This window comes from Miscanthus floridulus, chromosome 11, assembly GCF_019320115.1.
Source record: "Miscanthus floridulus cultivar M001 chromosome 11, ASM1932011v1, whole genome shotgun sequence".
Lineage (NCBI taxonomy): Eukaryota > Viridiplantae > Streptophyta > Magnoliopsida > Poales > Poaceae > Miscanthus > Miscanthus floridulus.
This window is the reverse complement of record NC_089590.1, coordinates 83,978,910-83,997,676: the sequence shown is the minus strand read 5'-3', so window position 1 is coordinate 83,997,676 and position 18,767 is coordinate 83,978,910. Positions and strand designations below refer to the sequence as shown.

The following is an 18,767-nucleotide window of genomic DNA, read 5'->3' as shown; positions in this document are numbered from 1 at the left end:
CTATGTTAGTTGTACCACACACACCTCTGAATTGTAGCTTTATTATTAATCGATAACGCACCCGTGCAATTCTTGGTTGGTGGAGTAAAGCAGTGGTGGACAGCCTGTCATTCTTCCAAACTATCTACAGACCCTGATGGGAAAGTGAATCTCAACCACATGGAAGAAAATAAGAGGGACGTTGCAGCGATACTCGTCTGACTCATCCCTAGTGATAGGACTCAGATAGTACTCGAGCTCTAGAGCATCCCAAAGACCCCAATGCACCTGAATATTTCGTAATTGAGTTAGGTTGTGATATAATGTACATCGAATAAGACACATGTATGATAGTAAAGAGAGCGTAATCTGGTGCTGTGTCAGGACATCGAGACCATTCGTGTACTCCCTGTACTTACGCCTCGCATTCCCTCTAACTAACTCTGCTTCCATCTAGATATACAGAGTTGTAGGGAGTGTATCCTACCCGTTCTATTACTGCATTGAACACGATAATAAAAAATAGCCATTAATAATTTAATCATATGTAACTGCCTCGAAGAATATAGTGAACCAAAGTATTTACTGGTAAACTAGTATTAAGGGGCCTCCTAACGGGCCATCGTTCCCAACACCAAACCTGGAGTAGGCAGGAGCAACCCCCAAGGTTCGCATACCTTGAGGTGCGACAGCAGGCAACACACAGCTGTCGATACATCCATGTTAGGACTACGTTGCCCCAACTGTATGCCGCTATGTTCTTCCATGGCTAGCGTAGTATGGCAAGGAAGATCCAGCTGATGGTGTTGCCCAAGGCGTTTGAGAAGAGGAAAGCACCAAGGAAGTGCCAGAGCCACACTCTAGCGAACCTGTCGACCTGAGCCTCCTCCACCTGTGGGTCCAAGTAATCAAAGCGCTATGTGATCCAGGACGATGAAACTCCAAAACTTTTCCTAAAATTCATCAAAGAAAATGAGACCCGATGGCTGTAGAAAAGTAATGCAAGTATTAAATAGGCTTGAATTGCTCACTTATTTTCCTTTGAAACCTCGTCGTCCGGTGGAAGAAAGCCAGTGAACTAAGCCACCAGCTCCCTCTAGTGATCGTTGTCAACTATACCCGTCACTGAAAGTCCTCCCAATCGAAGGCCAAAGATAGCCTTCACGTCCTTCATGGTCAAGGTCATCTCGCCGCAAGGTAGGTGGAACGTGTGGGTCTCAGGCCTCCACCTATTATAAGAATAGAACGACGGTTAATTGACTCAAATTTGTTATAAGAATGTTTACATACAAAGAAGGCACCTGCACTTGTCTACAGCTGTAGTAAGTAGTGCTGGGTTAAAGGGCGGAAGACCGTAGTTGACAACACGGATAAGCTCGAGAAAGCCGGCACGCCGTATATACGACGCGTAACGCTCGTCCCACTAGTGCACCTTGGTGTGCGTACGAGGCCTCAAAGTAGGCAAGGCCACCTGTACGTCGGTGTCACTCAAGATGTGTGCTCGGTGCTGGTCGTCGTACTCCACCTCAAGAATTGGATAACGGGTGCTGCGTGAGAGGGGCCCTCCTGTTACAAATTGATAAACAAAGGATTAGAGTATTCAAATTAACAATATTGAAATTAACATTATGTAGCATTGCAAAATTTGAACTACTTGTTATGCAATACGAACACAATATGAAAGCACATGTATATATTCAAAGTAACATTAACAGACATATTAAACAACTTCACTAGAAAAATAAGCATTTGACGAAACTTCATCAAATCATCCAAATCGCCATATCACGCACTACTAAGTACCGACAATCAATCCCTAAACCAAAAATCCTAACTAACAGTAACCTAAACCCTAACTACCTAACCAAAACTACCTAACCTAAACCCAAAATCAATCCCTAAACCCAAAATCTTAACTAACAATAATCTAAATCCTAACAACCTAACCAAACCTTAACTATCCTAAATCACTAACAAATTCTAAATCACTATCCTAATAAATTCTAAATCACTATCCTAAATCACTAACAAATCCTAACAAATTCACTAACCTAACTATCCTAAATCACTAACCCTAACTAAAATAATAATCATAATAACATGAAATCGAGAGAGCCTACCTTGATATGAGCGGGCGGCCGGCAGCCGTGACACGCCGACGTTCGTGGCGCGACCGGAGTGGGCGGGCGGCGGGGCGTTCGGGCAGGCGCGGTGGTCGGCGTGCAGGCACGGCGGCGGCGGCGCTTCGGGCAGGGGCGACAGGCAGGAGGCAGGGGCGGCTCGCGGACGATATTTATCTGATCCTGCCGCGCCATGCGCCGTGGCGCGTCAGGGCCACGCCAAGATCGGTGGCGTGGTGGACTCTGCCACGTCATCGATCAGTAGCCCCGGTCTTCTCCACGTCACCCTCCTGCCGCGCCACCATGCATGGCGCGGCACAGGCGTTTCACCGCGCCATGACAATATGCGCGGCCAAAAGCGTTAGTTTTGGAAAAAAAATAGTGTTAGATTTAAAATTAGTTTATAAAAAGTGTTAAAATTAAAAAAATTATTTATGGATTAACTTAACTTTCCAAATTTTCGCTGAAGTCTGATTTGTCTCTCCTAATCACAAAAACTGGTGTTTTGACTTCCTTTAACTTTTGAAACCATTCAAATTAACTCAATATGCGGTTTTGAAAACGGTTTGGCTGATACGATGGGCGTAAATTGAACTACATTAATAGTTCAGAGATTAGTTAGACTTTACTAAAAAAATGATAGAAAACATGCAATTAAAAACTTACAATCTAAGTTGACCCCATGTATTTATTTCAATTACTTTCACACAAAAATCTAGAGGACGGCCTGTCCAAACTCAGGCTCAAACCAAAAAGCCAGACCGGCACGAGCGGTGTGATGTTCATGAGCAAAATACTTTGAATGAAAAAGGGCCTTTTATGCTCGGGTCTAATAGATGGCGAGAGCATTTCTAGCAAATAAACATCAAAGGAGACTATACAAGATTTAAATAATTTCAAATTAGACACCGTAAGATAGAACATGATTTTACATTTTAGTCTAGAAATTCCAAATCGGACTTCGTCAATGGCCCATGAACTTTTAAATTTTGATTATAGCCCTCGTTTAGTTGCCCGGAATCGGCAGTGGCAAATTCACGGTAGCGCACTGTAGCATTTCGTTTGTATTTGATAATAATTGTCCAATCGTTGACTAATTAGGTTTAAAACGTTCGTCTCGCAAAGTACAACCAAACTGTGCAATTAGTTTTTGATTTCGTCAACATTTAGTACTCCATACATGTACCGTAAATTTAATGTGACGGGAAATCTTCTTTTGCATAGTGTCAAAGTTTGGATTTTGGGTAACTAAACCACTCCATAGACAGAGAAGTCATTGAATTTGAGCTGTAGTGCACCCACCAGTTGTCAGTAACCAACATCTGTGATTCAGTGTCGCAGTTTGCAGGTCGCCAGACGCCAGGACATCAAGCTAGTGGAAGTACAACCACCAGGTAAAAAAATTCATATATGCTTCTGAAATTATCGGCCCAAGTAACAAACTGTACTCAGGCCCTTTTCAGATCCCACCCAAAATTCAAAATTTTTCAAGATTTTTCGTCACATCAAATCTTACGGCACATACATGGAGTATTAAATATAGATAAAAAGAATAACTAATTACACAATTTGCCCATAATTGGCGAGACGAATCTTTTAAAGCTAAATAGTCCATAATTGAATATTTTTTTTGCCAAATACAAACAAAAATACTACATTAGCCAAAAACCAAAAATTTTCGCATTTAAACGGGGCCTAAAATATTTGCCGCAGGGTAACTTACGAATTTCAAGCGACAACAAACTGTCTGCCAGAGTAAACACGACATGCTTCTGAAACTCAGGAACCTGAACTTTAACCAACATCCAAGCAAGCAAAATCTTTGTGAGAACACCCAAGATTATGCTGTCTCAAACTATTATTTTTCACTCTATTCACTGATGCTGAAATTTGACTTATGCTGATGCTTATGCTAAAATGTTGTGAGAGAAAAACACTGTTTCATGGCTAAAAAGTAGTTCTGAATAAGGCCCCGTTTAGTTGTCAAAAAATTTTGCATAGTAACTGTCACATCGAATCTTGCGGCATATGCATGGAGTACTAAATGTAGACGAAAAAAAACTAATTACACAGTTGGTCGAGAAATCGCGAGACGAAACTTTTGAACCTAATTAGTCCATAATTAGACACTAATTACCAAATACAAACGAAATGCTACAGTGAGCCAAAATCCAAATTTTTTTTGGATCTAAACGCACCTTAAGCTCAAGCGAACAGGGTGAATTTGTCTCTAGTCTTCGGTGAAAATCTTGGTACATTTTTGCGTGATCTATTTGAGCAAATTATTTATTAAGGAAACATCACCCAATACATAACAAATAACTTCGCAAATCGACCATGCATCAGCCTACATTCGTACATCACATCACCAGTAGATAACACGCGCGCGCCTCATTACGCTACTACACTTGTTTAAGCTGCGGTATCTGATATCGCCAAACCGAACGACGAGCAGGTAGCCATCACCATACTACCATACGTATTAGAGTATTCAGACGAACGCCGCGGCGCGGCGCTCAGGCGACCTGCAGCGCGGTACCGAGCGCGGCGCGGAGGCTGTCGATCTCGTCCCTGGGCAGCACCGCCGTGACGAGGCGGCCGCGGCCGTCGGCGTCGGGCTGCACCAGCACGGCGCCTTCCTCGCCGACGCCGTCCATGCCGTACTCCACGTGGACCGGGCGCAGCCCCTTGATCTCCAGCGCGTACACGTTCACCTGCTCCATGTCCATGAGCGTCAGGTTGGCGCCGCCGTACACGAGGACGTCCCCCTGGAACGCCGCCACCGCGGCGGTCTCGTCGACCACGTTCTTGGCCAGCAGCGCCGCCAGCTCCGCGACGTCCGTCTTCGCCGGCGACGACCCCGCCGACGCCACGTACCCGACCGTCATCTCGTTGGCCAGGGACTTGCCGCTCCGCGCGGCCGCGCCGGTCCTGACCACGGTCACGGTGTCCACGTCGCCGCCCCTGATCTTCGCCACCGTCTGCCACGCCAGCGCGGAGACGAGCTCGAAGGTGCCAGCAGCCGCGTCGTGGCGACCCTTCTGCTGCTGCTGGAGCTTCTTGAGAACTGCGTCGCTGACGTGGAAGGAGTAGCACGCCATGTCGCGGCCCGCGGAGACCAGCCAGTGGTCCTCGATGGGCCCAACCTGCTTGACGGAGCGCGGCGCCGTCACGCCCGCGGGGGACTGCCCCTGCACCGGCTTGTTCAGCGGGGTGAGGACGGTGTCTTCCGGCTTCTTGCCGCTCAGGATCTGCGCCCACTTGTTGAAGCAGGTGACGGCCGACGGCACGTCGCCGATGAGGTGCGCCCAGCTGAACCCCAGCGCCAGCCCGCCGCATTTGAAGTTTGTGATCTGCGAGCAAAGCACGATTGTGACTGCACCTTTTTTATATAAAAAAGATGGTGATTGGTATATGGATGGAGCCGGTAATGATTTTTTTTTTGGGGAAACGTGTGAGATCCTAATGCCGACGATAATGCAACGCATTGGCCCTACACGAAAACGGCAGATCCTAATGCACACCCGACTGAGCGGCGATCCATGAACCCTACTCCGGTTGGGAAATTACGCTGGTTGTTTAGTGCTGGCACATTCATGTTCACTCGGGATTTGTTGTGGTCTTGTGGAGTTTAGTGAATAACTTCCACTGATGAAGTACATAGGCCTGCTTCGTGAACTCGATGTTTCCATCGATCGGCTTCATTAGTTTTTGTCTCAGGGTAAGGTAGTACTCCATCCATCCCAAAAGAATGCAATTGAACAGTATCATGTTTTAGTGTACAAGTTTAATTAATTATAGATAAAAAATTTTATAAATATTTATAATATTAAATAAATATCATTAGATTAATTATGAAATATATTTTTATAATAAATTAATTTAAGTCATAGATGTGAATACTATTTACTAAAAATTTGGTCAAACGTGAAATACTTTAGTTGACACGCATAATATAGTTATATCCTCTTCTTTCCACTACAGAGGTAGTACGTACTACGAGTGAGTGAATTGATTGCAGGGCTGTGAGTATTCTGAGAACTGACTTCTCAGAGGACTGTTGATAGAAATGGCTGTGCCTGGCAAGGTACTGATCTTTGCTTCAGCAAAGTTGGACAAGGTGCAGTTAAGACCGCTGCTGATCTATTGGCATCTCCTTATATTCCTGAATGGAGTAATGTACTAGTAGTAGACTTGTGGCAGTAGTACCAGGTACACTACTACAGGGAAAGGTTAAACGGATTGATTTGTTAATTTCGAGGAGTACTCCTATTATATTTGGTCATCTTTACAAGATCATTCATCTCAAGTCCTCTGGCTGAATCCGGTAGACTCATTTCCAATGAAACCACCGTCACATGCTTCGAGTTCCATTTACCACCTGATTCGCGTGAGCCACCGCCTCCCGGAACCTAAGAACAACAGCGTCCGCTTCTAGTTTATTCAAAAAAAAAAAAACAGCGTCCGCTTCTACCGTCAACTACTCAACTACACCAGCGGCAGATGAATGAACGCCGGTGCGTCGGTGCGTCCACCCTCCACCGCCCCCGGCGGAGCAATTACTCGTTCGACGCCGATCCGACAATCTCACGACGAACCCGCCGCATCTTTCAAGTGTTTTGTTTTGTTTTCTTTTTTGAATTACGAGTACCACACGATTTTAGCTGGACTAGAATTGAGCAGATTCAAGCAGTCTAGTCTGAATTAGTGGTGACAGCCGAGCCAACAGACACTACACAGTTGACAGTTGTGGCAGATGACGAGGGGTTGCAGTCGGTGAGCAGCTCTAGGTGGCAACGGGACAGTGGTACGTAGTATAAATGTCTGATGGTTAACAGGTACGGCCGGACACAATTAAAAGCTTGCTCAACTGCACTGCCCGGAACCATACTGAAAAGTGAAAGCTACAGCTGCATCTCCTTTTCTCACCAGGAATCAGGCAGCCAGCGATGCCAGAAATCGACCACTTCTCCAGCTCCGACATCAACCTCACTGATTACTCAAATTTAGAACGTTTTCACTCAAGCTCTGCACTAGTCTATGCTAGTTGAACTGCTGGGTTTTCATGATTTATTTACTCCTTTTGCGCGCTCACCAACTCCAAATTAACTACTATTATGGTTAGATGTGGAAAAGATTACCACGTACCTGGACGTAGAGCAGCGGCGAGAAGAAGAGCTCGGGGCCGAGCACCTTGTCGTAGCAGAGCTGCCTGAGCCTGTCGGGCGCGTCGTCGCGGAGCCACTCGTCCATGTCGCGGTCGCACTTGGCCTCCACGATGCGCACGCCGCAGTCGTTGCACTTGATGTAGGGCCGGCGCGGCGCCCCGGCGTCCCCCTCCCCACCAGCGGCCTCCTGCTCGGCGCGGCGGACGCGGCCGGCGACGGGGAAGTAGTCGTCGAGCCAGGGGAACATGGGGTCCTTGAGCACCTTGGTGGCGAGGCCGCGCGCCACTTCCCCGGGCGGGTAGTAGTACACCCCGCGCAGGTAGTGCAGCTTGAAGGCCAGGTCCGCGTCCGCCAGCGCGTAGTCCACCTCCCCCGTCACCGAGCTCGGCACCACCGTGGAGAGGCGGTGCCCGTGCACCGCGCCCGGCGCCACCTCCTCCTGCTCCTGCTCGAACACCATGCAGCCTTGCTTTGCTTTGCTTGTACTCGGCTAGCGGCGCCCGGGTGTCATGTGCCCCTCGGTGGACGCTTGCGGACCGCGGATATATAGCCGAGGGCCGGAACCGCTGTGGCCGGTGCGTGAAATTTTTGTATTTTGGTCTTTTTTGAAAATATTTTTACAAAAAGACCTACGCCAAAATGTTTTCTGAAAATAGATCATTTTTAGACGTCTTAGAACATGACGTCGATGTATGAGGGTCGGCGTCGACTGACACGACGCCGAGGTCTTGCCACGTCACGGACGACCCCAGTCGACGGCGACACGGTGGCGCGTGGGGTCCGACACGTTGGCGTCGTGTCAGCCAACGCCACGGTCCCAATCTCGGCGCGGCGGGACAATGCGCCGAGCTATTGGCACCATCCGACGCGCGGCCCAGACGGCCCGACAACGCATCGTGGCCCAGTAGCTCGGCGCGGGGTCACTTAACGCCGAGCCACCAGACTCGGCGCGGCCCAACTCAATGCCGAGGTCCGATCCCTTGAGGCCGCGCCGAGGCCCCCTTCTTCCTCCTCCCTCCATTCTGAAGACCGGCGCCTCTCTGTTCTTCGGCTCTCCCCGCGCCCCCACGAAACCCTAACCCCCAAATGCGACTCTAGGTGCCCGGATCTTGTCTCCCGAAGCTTCCTCGAGGTAATGGTCCCTCCCCTCCTCCAATCTATCCGCGTAGATGTGCTTGCATTGTCTCTAATCATGTGGAATCATTGGTGTATGGTGTTTTGGTATATGTGTGTTTGCATTTGCAAAATGTATGGCTTATGATGATTGAGTGTATTGTTGTTTAACTGTTTTATGTGCTGAACATATTAGGTTAGTTTGGTTTCTAGTTATTTTGGTCATTAGGGTTCTTGGTTTATTGTAGGTGTCATTAGGGTTAGTTATTTGTTGGTCATTAGGGTTAGTATGTATTTTATTTATTTGTTGGTCATTACATTTCAATTTTTTATGACTAGAAATGATTATGTTGTTGGGGTTGAAAAAGATGAAATGATATATTTTAGTTTCTACTTATTGGATTGAAACTCGCATGATATATTACATTTTGCAAATGCAAACACACATATACCAAAACAACATACACCCATGATTCCACATGATTAGAGACAATGCAAGCACATCTACGCGGATAGATTGGAGGAGGGGAGGGACCATTACCTCGAGGAAGCTTCGGGAGACAAGATCCGGGCACCTAGAGTCGCATTTGGGGGTTAGAGTTTCGTGGGGGCCGTGGAGGATTTGGGAGACAGAGAGGCGCCGGTCTTCAGAATGGAGGGAGGAAGAAGAAGGGGGCCTCGACGCGGCCTCAAGGGACCAGACCTCGGCGTTGAGTCGGACTGCGCCGAGTCTGGTGGCTCGGCATTAAGTGACCCCGCGCCGAGCTACTGGGCCACGATGCGTTGTTGGGCCGCGCGCCGGATGGTGCCAATAGCTCGGCGCGTTGTCCCGCCGCGCCGAGGTTGGGCCCGTGGCGTTGGCTGACACGACGCCGACGTGTCGGACCCCACGCGCCACCGTGTCGCCGTCGACCGGGGTCGTCCGTGACGTGGCAAGACCTCGGCGTCGTGTCAGTCGACGCCGACCCTCATACATCGGCGTCATGTTCTAAGACGCCTAAAAATGGTCTATTTTCAGAAAACATTTTGGCGTAGGTCTTTTTGTAAAAAATGTTTTCAAATGGGACAAAAATACAAAAATTTCACGGCCGGTGCAGGGGTAAATGCTGGTGGCTGGCGGCCTGGCGGTGGGTCATCAGCATCACAGCCCAACACAGCAGGCAGAGGTGGCGGTTTTAAATTCGGGAGCGAGTTGGTTGGGAGCTCAACCCAACGGCGGCGATGGGTGACGGCATGACGCCGAGAGCCCGATCGAGACGGCGATGGGTGACGGCAGGGCCGTGAGCGCGAGCCAGTGCTCCGTGCCCGTACGTACGCCGGCCGAAAGCGGCCGCGATGCGAACGACTGCGCTCACTCGCGCATTCTAACATACGGGTTGCCCAGCCCGAGATTGTATTTACGAGTGGGATCGGATCGGAGGTCATACGGGTGCAAGCTAGACCCCACAAGCCGAGCAGCAGTACCCTGCCTGTCTCCAACACACAACGCACAAGTGCTGCTGGCGATTCCAACATTCTACTAATCCCGGGTAATTACTCGAGCAGCAGTACCCTGTCTCTAGTCTTAGTCGCTGATAGGCTAGACAATTAAAGTAGTACAATGCTATTGTTCGTAGAGTTTCTTTTTTTGTCTTTTGTTGGGCTGCATCTGCATAGCGTGCCAGGTGCATGCCCGTGCCTGGTGGTAACTACTGACACAGGCCACAGCGCCGCTGTAGTTGTTTGCCTTTGCCGTGCCAGATGCGCTGCACCATAATAATTATTAATTAGGCCAGAAAAAACGGGTGCGTGCCACTGGATCACTACTCGGGGCAGGGCTAGTACTCTTCTGCAAGGGATAAAGGGCTGTGCGTGTGCCTGCCTCATAACAAGGCACAGTACTGTACTCTTCGTTGGCATGCATCTAGTAGTGCCCGTTTAATTTCTAAAATTTTGCAAATTTTTTCAAGATTCCTCATCACATTGAATCTTTGGACGCATGTATGAAGTATTAAATATAAATAAAAAATAAAACTAATTACACAATTTAGACGAAATTCACAAGATGAATCTTTTAAGCTTAATTAGATTATGATTGGACACTAATTGTTAAATAACAACGAAAATGCTACAGTATCATTTTTCAAAATAATTCCCCCAACTAAACAAGCCTAAGGACTACCAGTGTCGCGCCAGGTTCAGGGCATGCAAAAGGAGAAATTATTCAATAATAAAAGCGGGTAGATGGACATGGACCTGGACGAACGTACGTACACAGCATAGATCTACCTCGATCTGTTTGCAGTTTGCACGCACGGGATCTACCTCTGTTCGCGCGCTGTAAACTTTAAGGCCGCTTGCCCGCTTTGATTTCACCCGCGGACCGCTTGTGTAGTTGTGTGAATTGTACGTAATGGACAAGCATGATCAGGTGACATTGGTGGTTTCTGTGGTGGATAGAAACTGATTTATTATAAGAGAAAAATAATGTTTCATAACCGATAAACCAGGCTAGTAAGTTTAAGCATACAGTACGTGGACTGCGCAGTCTGCAGAGGTGGTTCACCATCCATCCCCTCAACAATTTGCTATACATACACATATCCAGCGATCGACGATCGATCGGACTACGCAATCAGATCACGGTTACCGAGGAGCAAACTGAGGAACAAGAGATTCAGAAAACATGCATGATTACCAGCCTGTTCGCTTGGTCGTATTTGGCTTATAAGCCATGACTTATCAGCCAACAAATAGTATTTTTCTCTCACATCAAATTAATCAATAGTACTTTCAATCATAACTTATAAGTTAAACCGGTCCAAATAAATCGGACGGTAGGAATGTACGTGCAAATTAATTAGAGCAAGTAGTACATCAGCTCATTAGTAGTGCCTGCGAACTGCGATCTACTCCATCCAAGACAGCTTGGCAGCTGCTTCTAACTAGCACACGTATACTCCGCAGACCGCAAGAGGGCCGGCAGACGATTCAATCCGCATCGGCATCGTCAGTTGCCAGTTGGTCATCAGCAAGTTGTTCGATTGTGTGTGTGACCACCGGAACGGAGGCGGAGACGGAGGCGTATGAACCACGCACAACGGCACAAAAGAACAGGACAGGACGAACCGGGGGTTGGAAGTTTGGAAGCTGACCACCACTGATCAGATCAGCAAATACGTACGTACAGTTTGCTGATCTTTAAAAAAAAAATCAGCAAACTATACGTACGTACGTCTTTATATATCGTCCCGTTCTCTTAGCATATTAGCCGTATCTTTTTAGCTAATAAAAAATATTTTTCTCATAACAAATCAGTAAGCGAACGAGACATATATTCAAGACAAATGCATGTGCATATATACCAGCCACAGACGCGCCGTGACAGTGATCGCTGACCGGCCGCCGGATTCAGTTAGCAGGTGACGATGGGTTGATTGGAGCAGCTCGCGACGTACGAGGGTTTTTTCCCGCCGCATGCCATCGCCGTCGTCGGCTGCTACACAGTTTGCAGATAGCGATACTGCTATACTCGTAACATGTTTCTTGTGCCTCGTCGATACTGCTATACTCGTAACATGTTTCTTGTGCCTCGTCGTACTCTTCGACTCTTGTGCGTCAAGACCGATCATCTCCAACGCATTGTTTGTTTAGGTTTGTTTGACTACTATTGGCTGATTTGGTGTGAAACAAAAATACTATTCGTTGGCTGAAAAAGTACGGCTTATAAGTCAAACAAACCCAAACGAACAGGACGAAGACTACGGCTCTGTTCGCTTTGCTGAAAAGTCATGGGTAAAAGCACTATTTGCTGATTTGTTGGAAAAAAAAAACCTTGTTCATTCGCTGAAATAGTATGGTTCATAGTACGGTTCACAAGACAAGCGAACAGCGAACAGGGCCTATAGCTTGTCCTCATCGTTTAACTGGCCACTAGCCCACTACCGTCTTATCTTACTATCTTATCTACTGTTACTAATTACACACCGAAAGTACTTCACGCCCATTCTACAAGAATATGCGAGGGGGGAAAAGTTAAACTGCAAAGATTCTCACAAAAAAAAATATAACCATTACTAGCTTGGTATACTCTAGTCATTATCTAGACGAGAGGAAAATGTGTGTGCTTGTGTAGTTGTGTCCAGTCGAGAACTCATAACATAAGTGGCAGGTTCTACCGCAAGAAACTTATGCTCAATTCGCTAAAATGTTTGCAACGTTGCCTTTATGAATTTATGAAAATAGACTGAACTAGGTCATAAATCTATATTCAACTATTATCATACACGTCATTATTTTAAAAAATAACACAAAATAACCTTACTCTAAAATTACTCACTCGCGTCATTGCAAAAACTAATGTTAAGTAAATCATAATTTTGCATATTAACCGTCCACCTCCGTGATAGTGAAAACCGGCATAAAGGAAACCCATATATATATATATATATATATATATATATATATATATATATTTGTTGTTATCATAAAAAGATAACAGTTGCACTTCTGCATGCTTCTAATAAATTATGTATTTCTCATCTACTTTCTCTGTCCCCTTTGAACTATCATTCTCACTTTTTAATAAGCCAAACACACTCACCTTCGAGAGGTATGTATGCCTGTTCGCTTGCTCGTATACGATCGTGGATTATAAACTGGAATATTATTTTTCTCTCACACTAAACCAGACAACAGTAAATAATCCATGATCATTTACGACCTGTCGAACAAGCTGATGGTATGGTTAATCACATGTGCCCACCGACGTTCGGTTTTGTTCACGGGCCAGGTTAAAACTTAAAATGACCAAATATTATAGGCCATCAAGTCACATCCGTCTGAGCTTGGCAAACAACCTGCAAAGCGAGCACCCTGTCTGTTCCATGCCAAACGCCCAAACCTGAATCTCTGACAGAATATATGGAAACTTTTTTCCACCAAGACAAAGCCAAATTTCATTACTTGACTTGACAACAACGAAATTACAAGAGTTTGTAACAATAGAAAAACAAACTAAACAAACCGCAAAAAAGCCACATTGGCTTGAGCACAGAGGGTTCAACCAATTGGCGCAAACCCGAACTATGACCCTGAAACACGTTAGGCCGCAACGAAAAGCGTTCAACGCCACACACAACATCCAAACCCGGCCCAGCCCAACATCATAGATTATTACAGGCCCATATGGCGTTTAACAGTGCGCAGTTTCTAGCAAAAAAACGTCCCGCCAACATGACTGGCTGATCGCCAACCTGTTGTCGGCTCCGGAATATATGGACACTAATGATGTGTTTGGTCACATGATCGTCACATGATCAATTTATCTTAGATGAAACGATGTATCATGAGTTAATTTCTCAAATTTAGTGGAATGACCTCATTTCTTATACTGGTGGACAACACGCGGCACGCACGTGTCCCAAAAAATGGTCATTCGTAAAGGAGGAATTACAGTGAAAATTTCAAGTTTCAAGAAATAATAATGCAAATTTGAGAGAATTCATATAATAGATTACAAGAATTCAGACAGAAATAAAAATATGTATTTGCCGCAGGAGTTGGCTGCTCAATTCATGTAATAGATGACAAGAATTCAGGTAGAAATAAATTGTGTATTTACAACAAGAGTTGGTTGCTAAGTACTAACACTTTATTTACATTCATATCAAAATCCAACCCACAACTAAAAGATAACTTTCTTTCATACGAACTATCATTTACGTTATGGTACACATCACAATTTCCTATGAGTAACAACACGTGCCTGAAGTTGCTGGGGAAAGAACAAAATACGTCGTTGCCGCACAGGCTTCGACCAAGCTGCAGCGCAACTTTCCCATCATGATTTCGATCCTTCCCCGTTGCTCCGGAACACGACGATAGTAGTTGACCTTCCTATCATTGACCATAAGTTGTTGCACAATCTTCAAAATGGATATCTCAATGATAAATAAGGGTTCATATGTTTATTTGCATTTTTCTAACATAAATTAGCACAATAGAATATTGTTCATGATCAAGAATGTAGATGTAATCTTCAGATGCTCCCTAAAAAACAAACTAAAAATGAGTCCCCTTGTTTGACAATGCATCAGATCCATCTAGCTAACATGTTGTGTTGCAAAAGTGGAAGAAATCTTAATGCAGTTCAAATTACACACCAAACCGGGGAAAAAGACTACTAATACAACATAAAAAAATAATAGGCAAAAAGAGAAAGAAATCAAGAGATGTTCAAACTCTGATGTTGGCGTGCTCAATTTCACCAGAAGTTAATCTCTGTAATGTAGATATGTACAGGCCAAAAGTGATGGTACTAAACCATCATTTTGTACGACACAACTGCAGACGCTCTCTTTGCCGAGTGCTGGGGGCACTCGGCAAAGCCAGCCAAGCATTCGGCAAAGGCTTTGCCGAGTGCCGCACTCGGCAACGGTCTCTCGGCAAAGATTTTGTCGGCAAAAATTTCTTTGCCGAGTGCCAAAAATCGACACTCGGCAAAGTCTTTGCCGAGTGCCAAGCCCGCACTCAGCAAAAAAATAACTGCCGTCAACATTTGACGTCGTCTTTGCCGAGTGCCTAGGGACTGGCACTCGGCAAAATTTGAATTTTTGCCGAGAGCCAGGGCTCAGCACTCGGCAAAGAAATACTTTTTTTTAAAAAAATCTTTTTAAAAATAGTCTTTGCCGAGTGGTACCATCTGGCACTCGGCAAAATTGACCTCTTTGCCGAGTGCCAGGCTGTGGCACTCGGCAAAACTAGGGAAGTGGCTGTTTTGTAGCATTTTTTTTCCAGCTTTGCCGAGTGCCACACCCCTGGCACTCGGCAAAGACTTCTTTGCCGAGTGTTGGCACTCGGCAAAGCTGGGAAATTTGCAATTTTTTTTGTTTGTTGCTTTTCTTCGAAAGCAAACACGCAAAACTCATATATAATACATGAGACAGCACACAGGCATTTAGCATCACACAAAACGCATACATAATCCATCACATACATCCATAATACATCACAAGCACATCCAACATCCATCACAAGCACATCCTCCTGCATAATCCATCACACGCACATCCAATGTGCAAATCCATGACAACATCTAAGAAGTCTTCATCCAACACAAGTCCTAGATCAAGAAAAGTCAATGAAACATGAAGGGGCACCACCTACTGCCACTGATCCCAATGGGAGCCTGAAGGGGCACCTCCGTGCGGTGGTGGACCTGTCCAGCCGGGGTGTGTGTGCTGAGGCGAAGGAGTCAGGTTCGAACCCGACGACTGTTGCACAAAGGAGAATTGAATTCATTAGTATCTACACAAGCTAAAGGACTTGATCAACCATATATATATACTCATCGGAGTGCCTAGAGCCAGAGGAGTAGGAGGCACAACTGGAGCGAGCAGCGATTGGGGCACCACCACACCCGGGAGAGTGGTGCCGAGGCTCGACATGAATGAGAACATGTCCTGCATCCTCTGCGCCTCGGCCGTCCTCTGGGCCCTCAGGACCTCCCACTCGGCCCTCTCGGCCTCCCTCTGGGCCCTCTCCCTCTCCCTCTCGACCCTCTCGGCCTCCCTCTCGGCCTCCATCCTCTCCACAGTGGCCTGCAATATTCAATCACCAACGTTTAAACAATGCAAATGCAAGGTACATGTGTAAAAGTAATGAACGACGAATGAAATAGAACTAACCTGGAGTGTCGCCATCTGCTGCAGTGTGCTCGCCTGTCGAGGTCGAATGGGGACGGAGGAGCTCGTGCTCTGTGCTCGGATCTGGACGAGGTTGGGCACAGAGGTCGAGTCGACCATGTTGGAGGCCATCCAGTACCGGCCGTGCAGTTCAAACCTACATTTTCCAGAAATTTGCAAGAAAACGAAATAAAGTGAAGAAATATAGCAAACAATAATGAAATTGTGCCAAATTTGAACATGTTGTTCATGGTACAAATACAAATCTAAGAAAAAAAGTTGGTGGCAAAAAACAAAAAAAAAATTATTTTGCCGAGTGCCAAGGTTTGGCACTCGGCAAAGTGAATATTTTGCCGAGTGCTAGCCCTAGGCACTCGGCAAAGCCAATATTTTGCCGAGTGCCAAACAGAAGGCACTCGGCAAAGAGGACGGCGTTGGATACCGTTATCCCCGGGCGCCTCTTTGCCGAGTGCCCAACTTTGCCGAGTGTCTGGCACTGGGCAAAGTTTGGATTTGCCGAGTGCCTTATTTTGCCGAGTGCCAGACACTCGGCAAAGCCCTATTTGCCGAGTGCCAAGTTTCGCCGAGTGCGGCACTCGGCAAAGGTGGCCTTTGCCGAGTGCCCGATATTTGGCACTCGGCAAAGATTTGAGCACTGGGCAAAGTCCCGGTTTCCTATAGTGCGATGGGGTTGAAATCACCAAGCTCTTTGGGTGTTCCAACAGATTGTGTACAAATAGAAAATAAAATTGTGCACTGAAAATTGAGAGCAACAAGAGAAAACAATTATAGCTCTTCAGTACAAGAAAAGAGAAACAAAGAAAAGAATGTATTGCTTCACAAATCTACTGTCAAAATTAGTGCACATCTTTCTATCTCAGCACACCCATCCTATCTGAAACTAAAACCAGAAGTCGCACTCTTGGGAGAAGTTGCACATGGAGTAGTACTTATGCAAGACACTGGCTAATGATAGCATTTTCTCTGGCTGTGTTGTTTCAATGGTTTCACATGTTTTGAAAATTAAATATTTCAAAAATATTTAGAATGCGAATCGAGAAATAAACAACTCATGTGTTGCTCAGGATGGATGGCTGAACCATTAGCACCAGATCCAAAGAATTGCAAGAGATAACTATCGCTGACACTCAGCATGACAATGTACTGTCAAAATTAGTGGACATATTTCATAAGCAAAATGCCAAACATAAGGGATTAATGTCACAGAGAAGAGTACAGAATTCAGGAAGAAATATTTCATAATAGATTTAGAAAAGGAAGGCTTTTGCTTAAAATATGAGGCCTTAATCTCAAAAGGTGTACCTTCTGTCTGAGGGTCGTCAACAAACTTTACGAGGCAATCAACAAAATTTATGCCATTGAAACAAACTTTTCATGGCAATCAACAAAATTTGTGCCATTGAACGGGTCACCACCAATGCCTACACAAGTTGACTGCCCCAAGCCTACAGCTGTTGTTTGAAACACCTGTTAACAAAACTCAGACGTACATTAACCAAACAATTACCAGATTAGGTTCGCACATAAAAGAATAATAACAGACATATCGCTTCATATGATGCACTTGTTAATCGTCATCACTTAGCTAGCTGGACCGTAGCATCTGTCAAGCAGCCATTTAGCCAGGATCTCATCTAACAGGCTGCATATAAATAGTTCTTAGGAAGCATCTGCATGGCCGAAAATCTAGGATGCTTCGTTTTGGTGATTGTTGTGGATTCGATATATACCAAAACTTATAGAAGAAAAGAACAATCAAATGTCAACAGAGGGGCATATATATCCTTCCTACGACTTAGAAAAAAATAGAAACGGCGGCAGGTAGAATCACAGGAATTCTGGGGTGCATTCCATGCCTAGAAACACTCGCAATTCTGAAGTATCATGGGGGGCTCTCAAGCAGTCAAGCTGTTCAATGACTCAGGTCCAGAAGGGACATTCGGTTGTGCATTGTGCTTTGCAAAGTATAAGTAGCACTTAGCACAATTGTGTTGATAAAAAGTACTCTCTAATTCTGGAGAGAGGAGTTTGCAGAAGCATAACATGGTATGGCCAAGAAACACCATGGATGAACTGCAGTACTGCACAGCAAAGCAGGCAATAATAGCGAACAATTTTTGTATTTTTCTGGACCATCATCTACACTGATCATAATTCATATTCACAACTACCTAGCTAAAGTTCATTGGGTATGCGTAGCATCACTGGAATATGATAATACACGAAGCGAAAGAACACGGATCAATATGGGTCAGAAGTAGTGCCATTACTCTGCATGATTAGCAGCCTAACCTGGGAGCCAAAGGTGACATCCTTCACATCCACGACGCGCGAGCAGTGTGGTGACGGCGGCGGTCTCGATCTCCCGGTCGAATGTGAGCGTAATGCCGCCACCGCGGCGGACGGCGCGCTCAGCCTCGCTCGCGAGGCGGGATGGGGAGAGCGCGCCGGAGATCGCGGAGGGGTCATCCGAAAACACGAGGTCGAAGGCGCGTCGGAGAAGGGGAGGTGGTGGGGATCCGCGCGGTAGACGAGCGGCGGGAAGTCGACGAGGTCGATCCCTATGGGGAGAGCGCGTCGACGGCGTGGGTCGGGGCGTCAGTTTGGCGGTGGCATGACGAGGAGGCGGCGTGGATGGAAAGGGCGGGGGTTGATGGAGAAACAGATCAGATGCACGAGGGGGAGGCGGCGGTTGCTAGGCA

The 18,767-nt window shown here is 46.2% G+C and overlaps 2 protein-coding genes across 3 annotated transcripts; both read right to left on the bottom strand.

Annotated features, from left to right (window-relative positions):
* Positions 1–4,369: 4,369 nt before the first annotated feature.
* On the bottom strand, positions 4,370–7,779 carry LOC136491411 (protein ECERIFERUM 26-like). Its single transcript, XM_066487696.1, has 2 exons — positions 7,248–7,779; positions 4,370–5,452 (listed from the first exon to the last, which is right to left on the bottom strand). Exons 1-2 carry the CDS (start codon positions 7,725–7,727, stop codon positions 4,616–4,618), a joined length of 1,317 nt encoding a protein of 438 aa, XP_066343793.1. The 5' UTR covers positions 7,728–7,779; the 3' UTR covers positions 4,370–4,615.
* A 7,504-nt stretch (positions 7,780–15,283) lies between these two features.
* LOC136494898 (uncharacterized) lies at positions 15,284–18,740 on the bottom strand. 2 transcript variants are annotated; one of them, XM_066491067.1, is made up of 5 exons: positions 18,358–18,740; positions 17,368–17,532; positions 16,048–16,201; positions 15,748–15,960; positions 15,284–15,633 (listed from the first exon to the last, which is right to left on the bottom strand). In XM_066491067.1, the coding sequence occupies exons 3-5, from the start codon at positions 16,174–16,176 to the stop codon at positions 15,523–15,525; spliced, it is 453 nt and encodes a 150-aa protein (XP_066347164.1). In that variant the 5' UTR covers positions 16,177–16,201; positions 17,368–17,532; positions 18,358–18,740; the 3' UTR covers positions 15,284–15,522. The 2 variants fall into 2 exon arrangements, with proteins under 2 accessions (XP_066347164.1, XP_066347165.1); XM_066491068.1 differs by having other exon boundaries at positions 17,368–17,516.
* Positions 18,741–18,767: the final 27 nt, after the last annotated feature.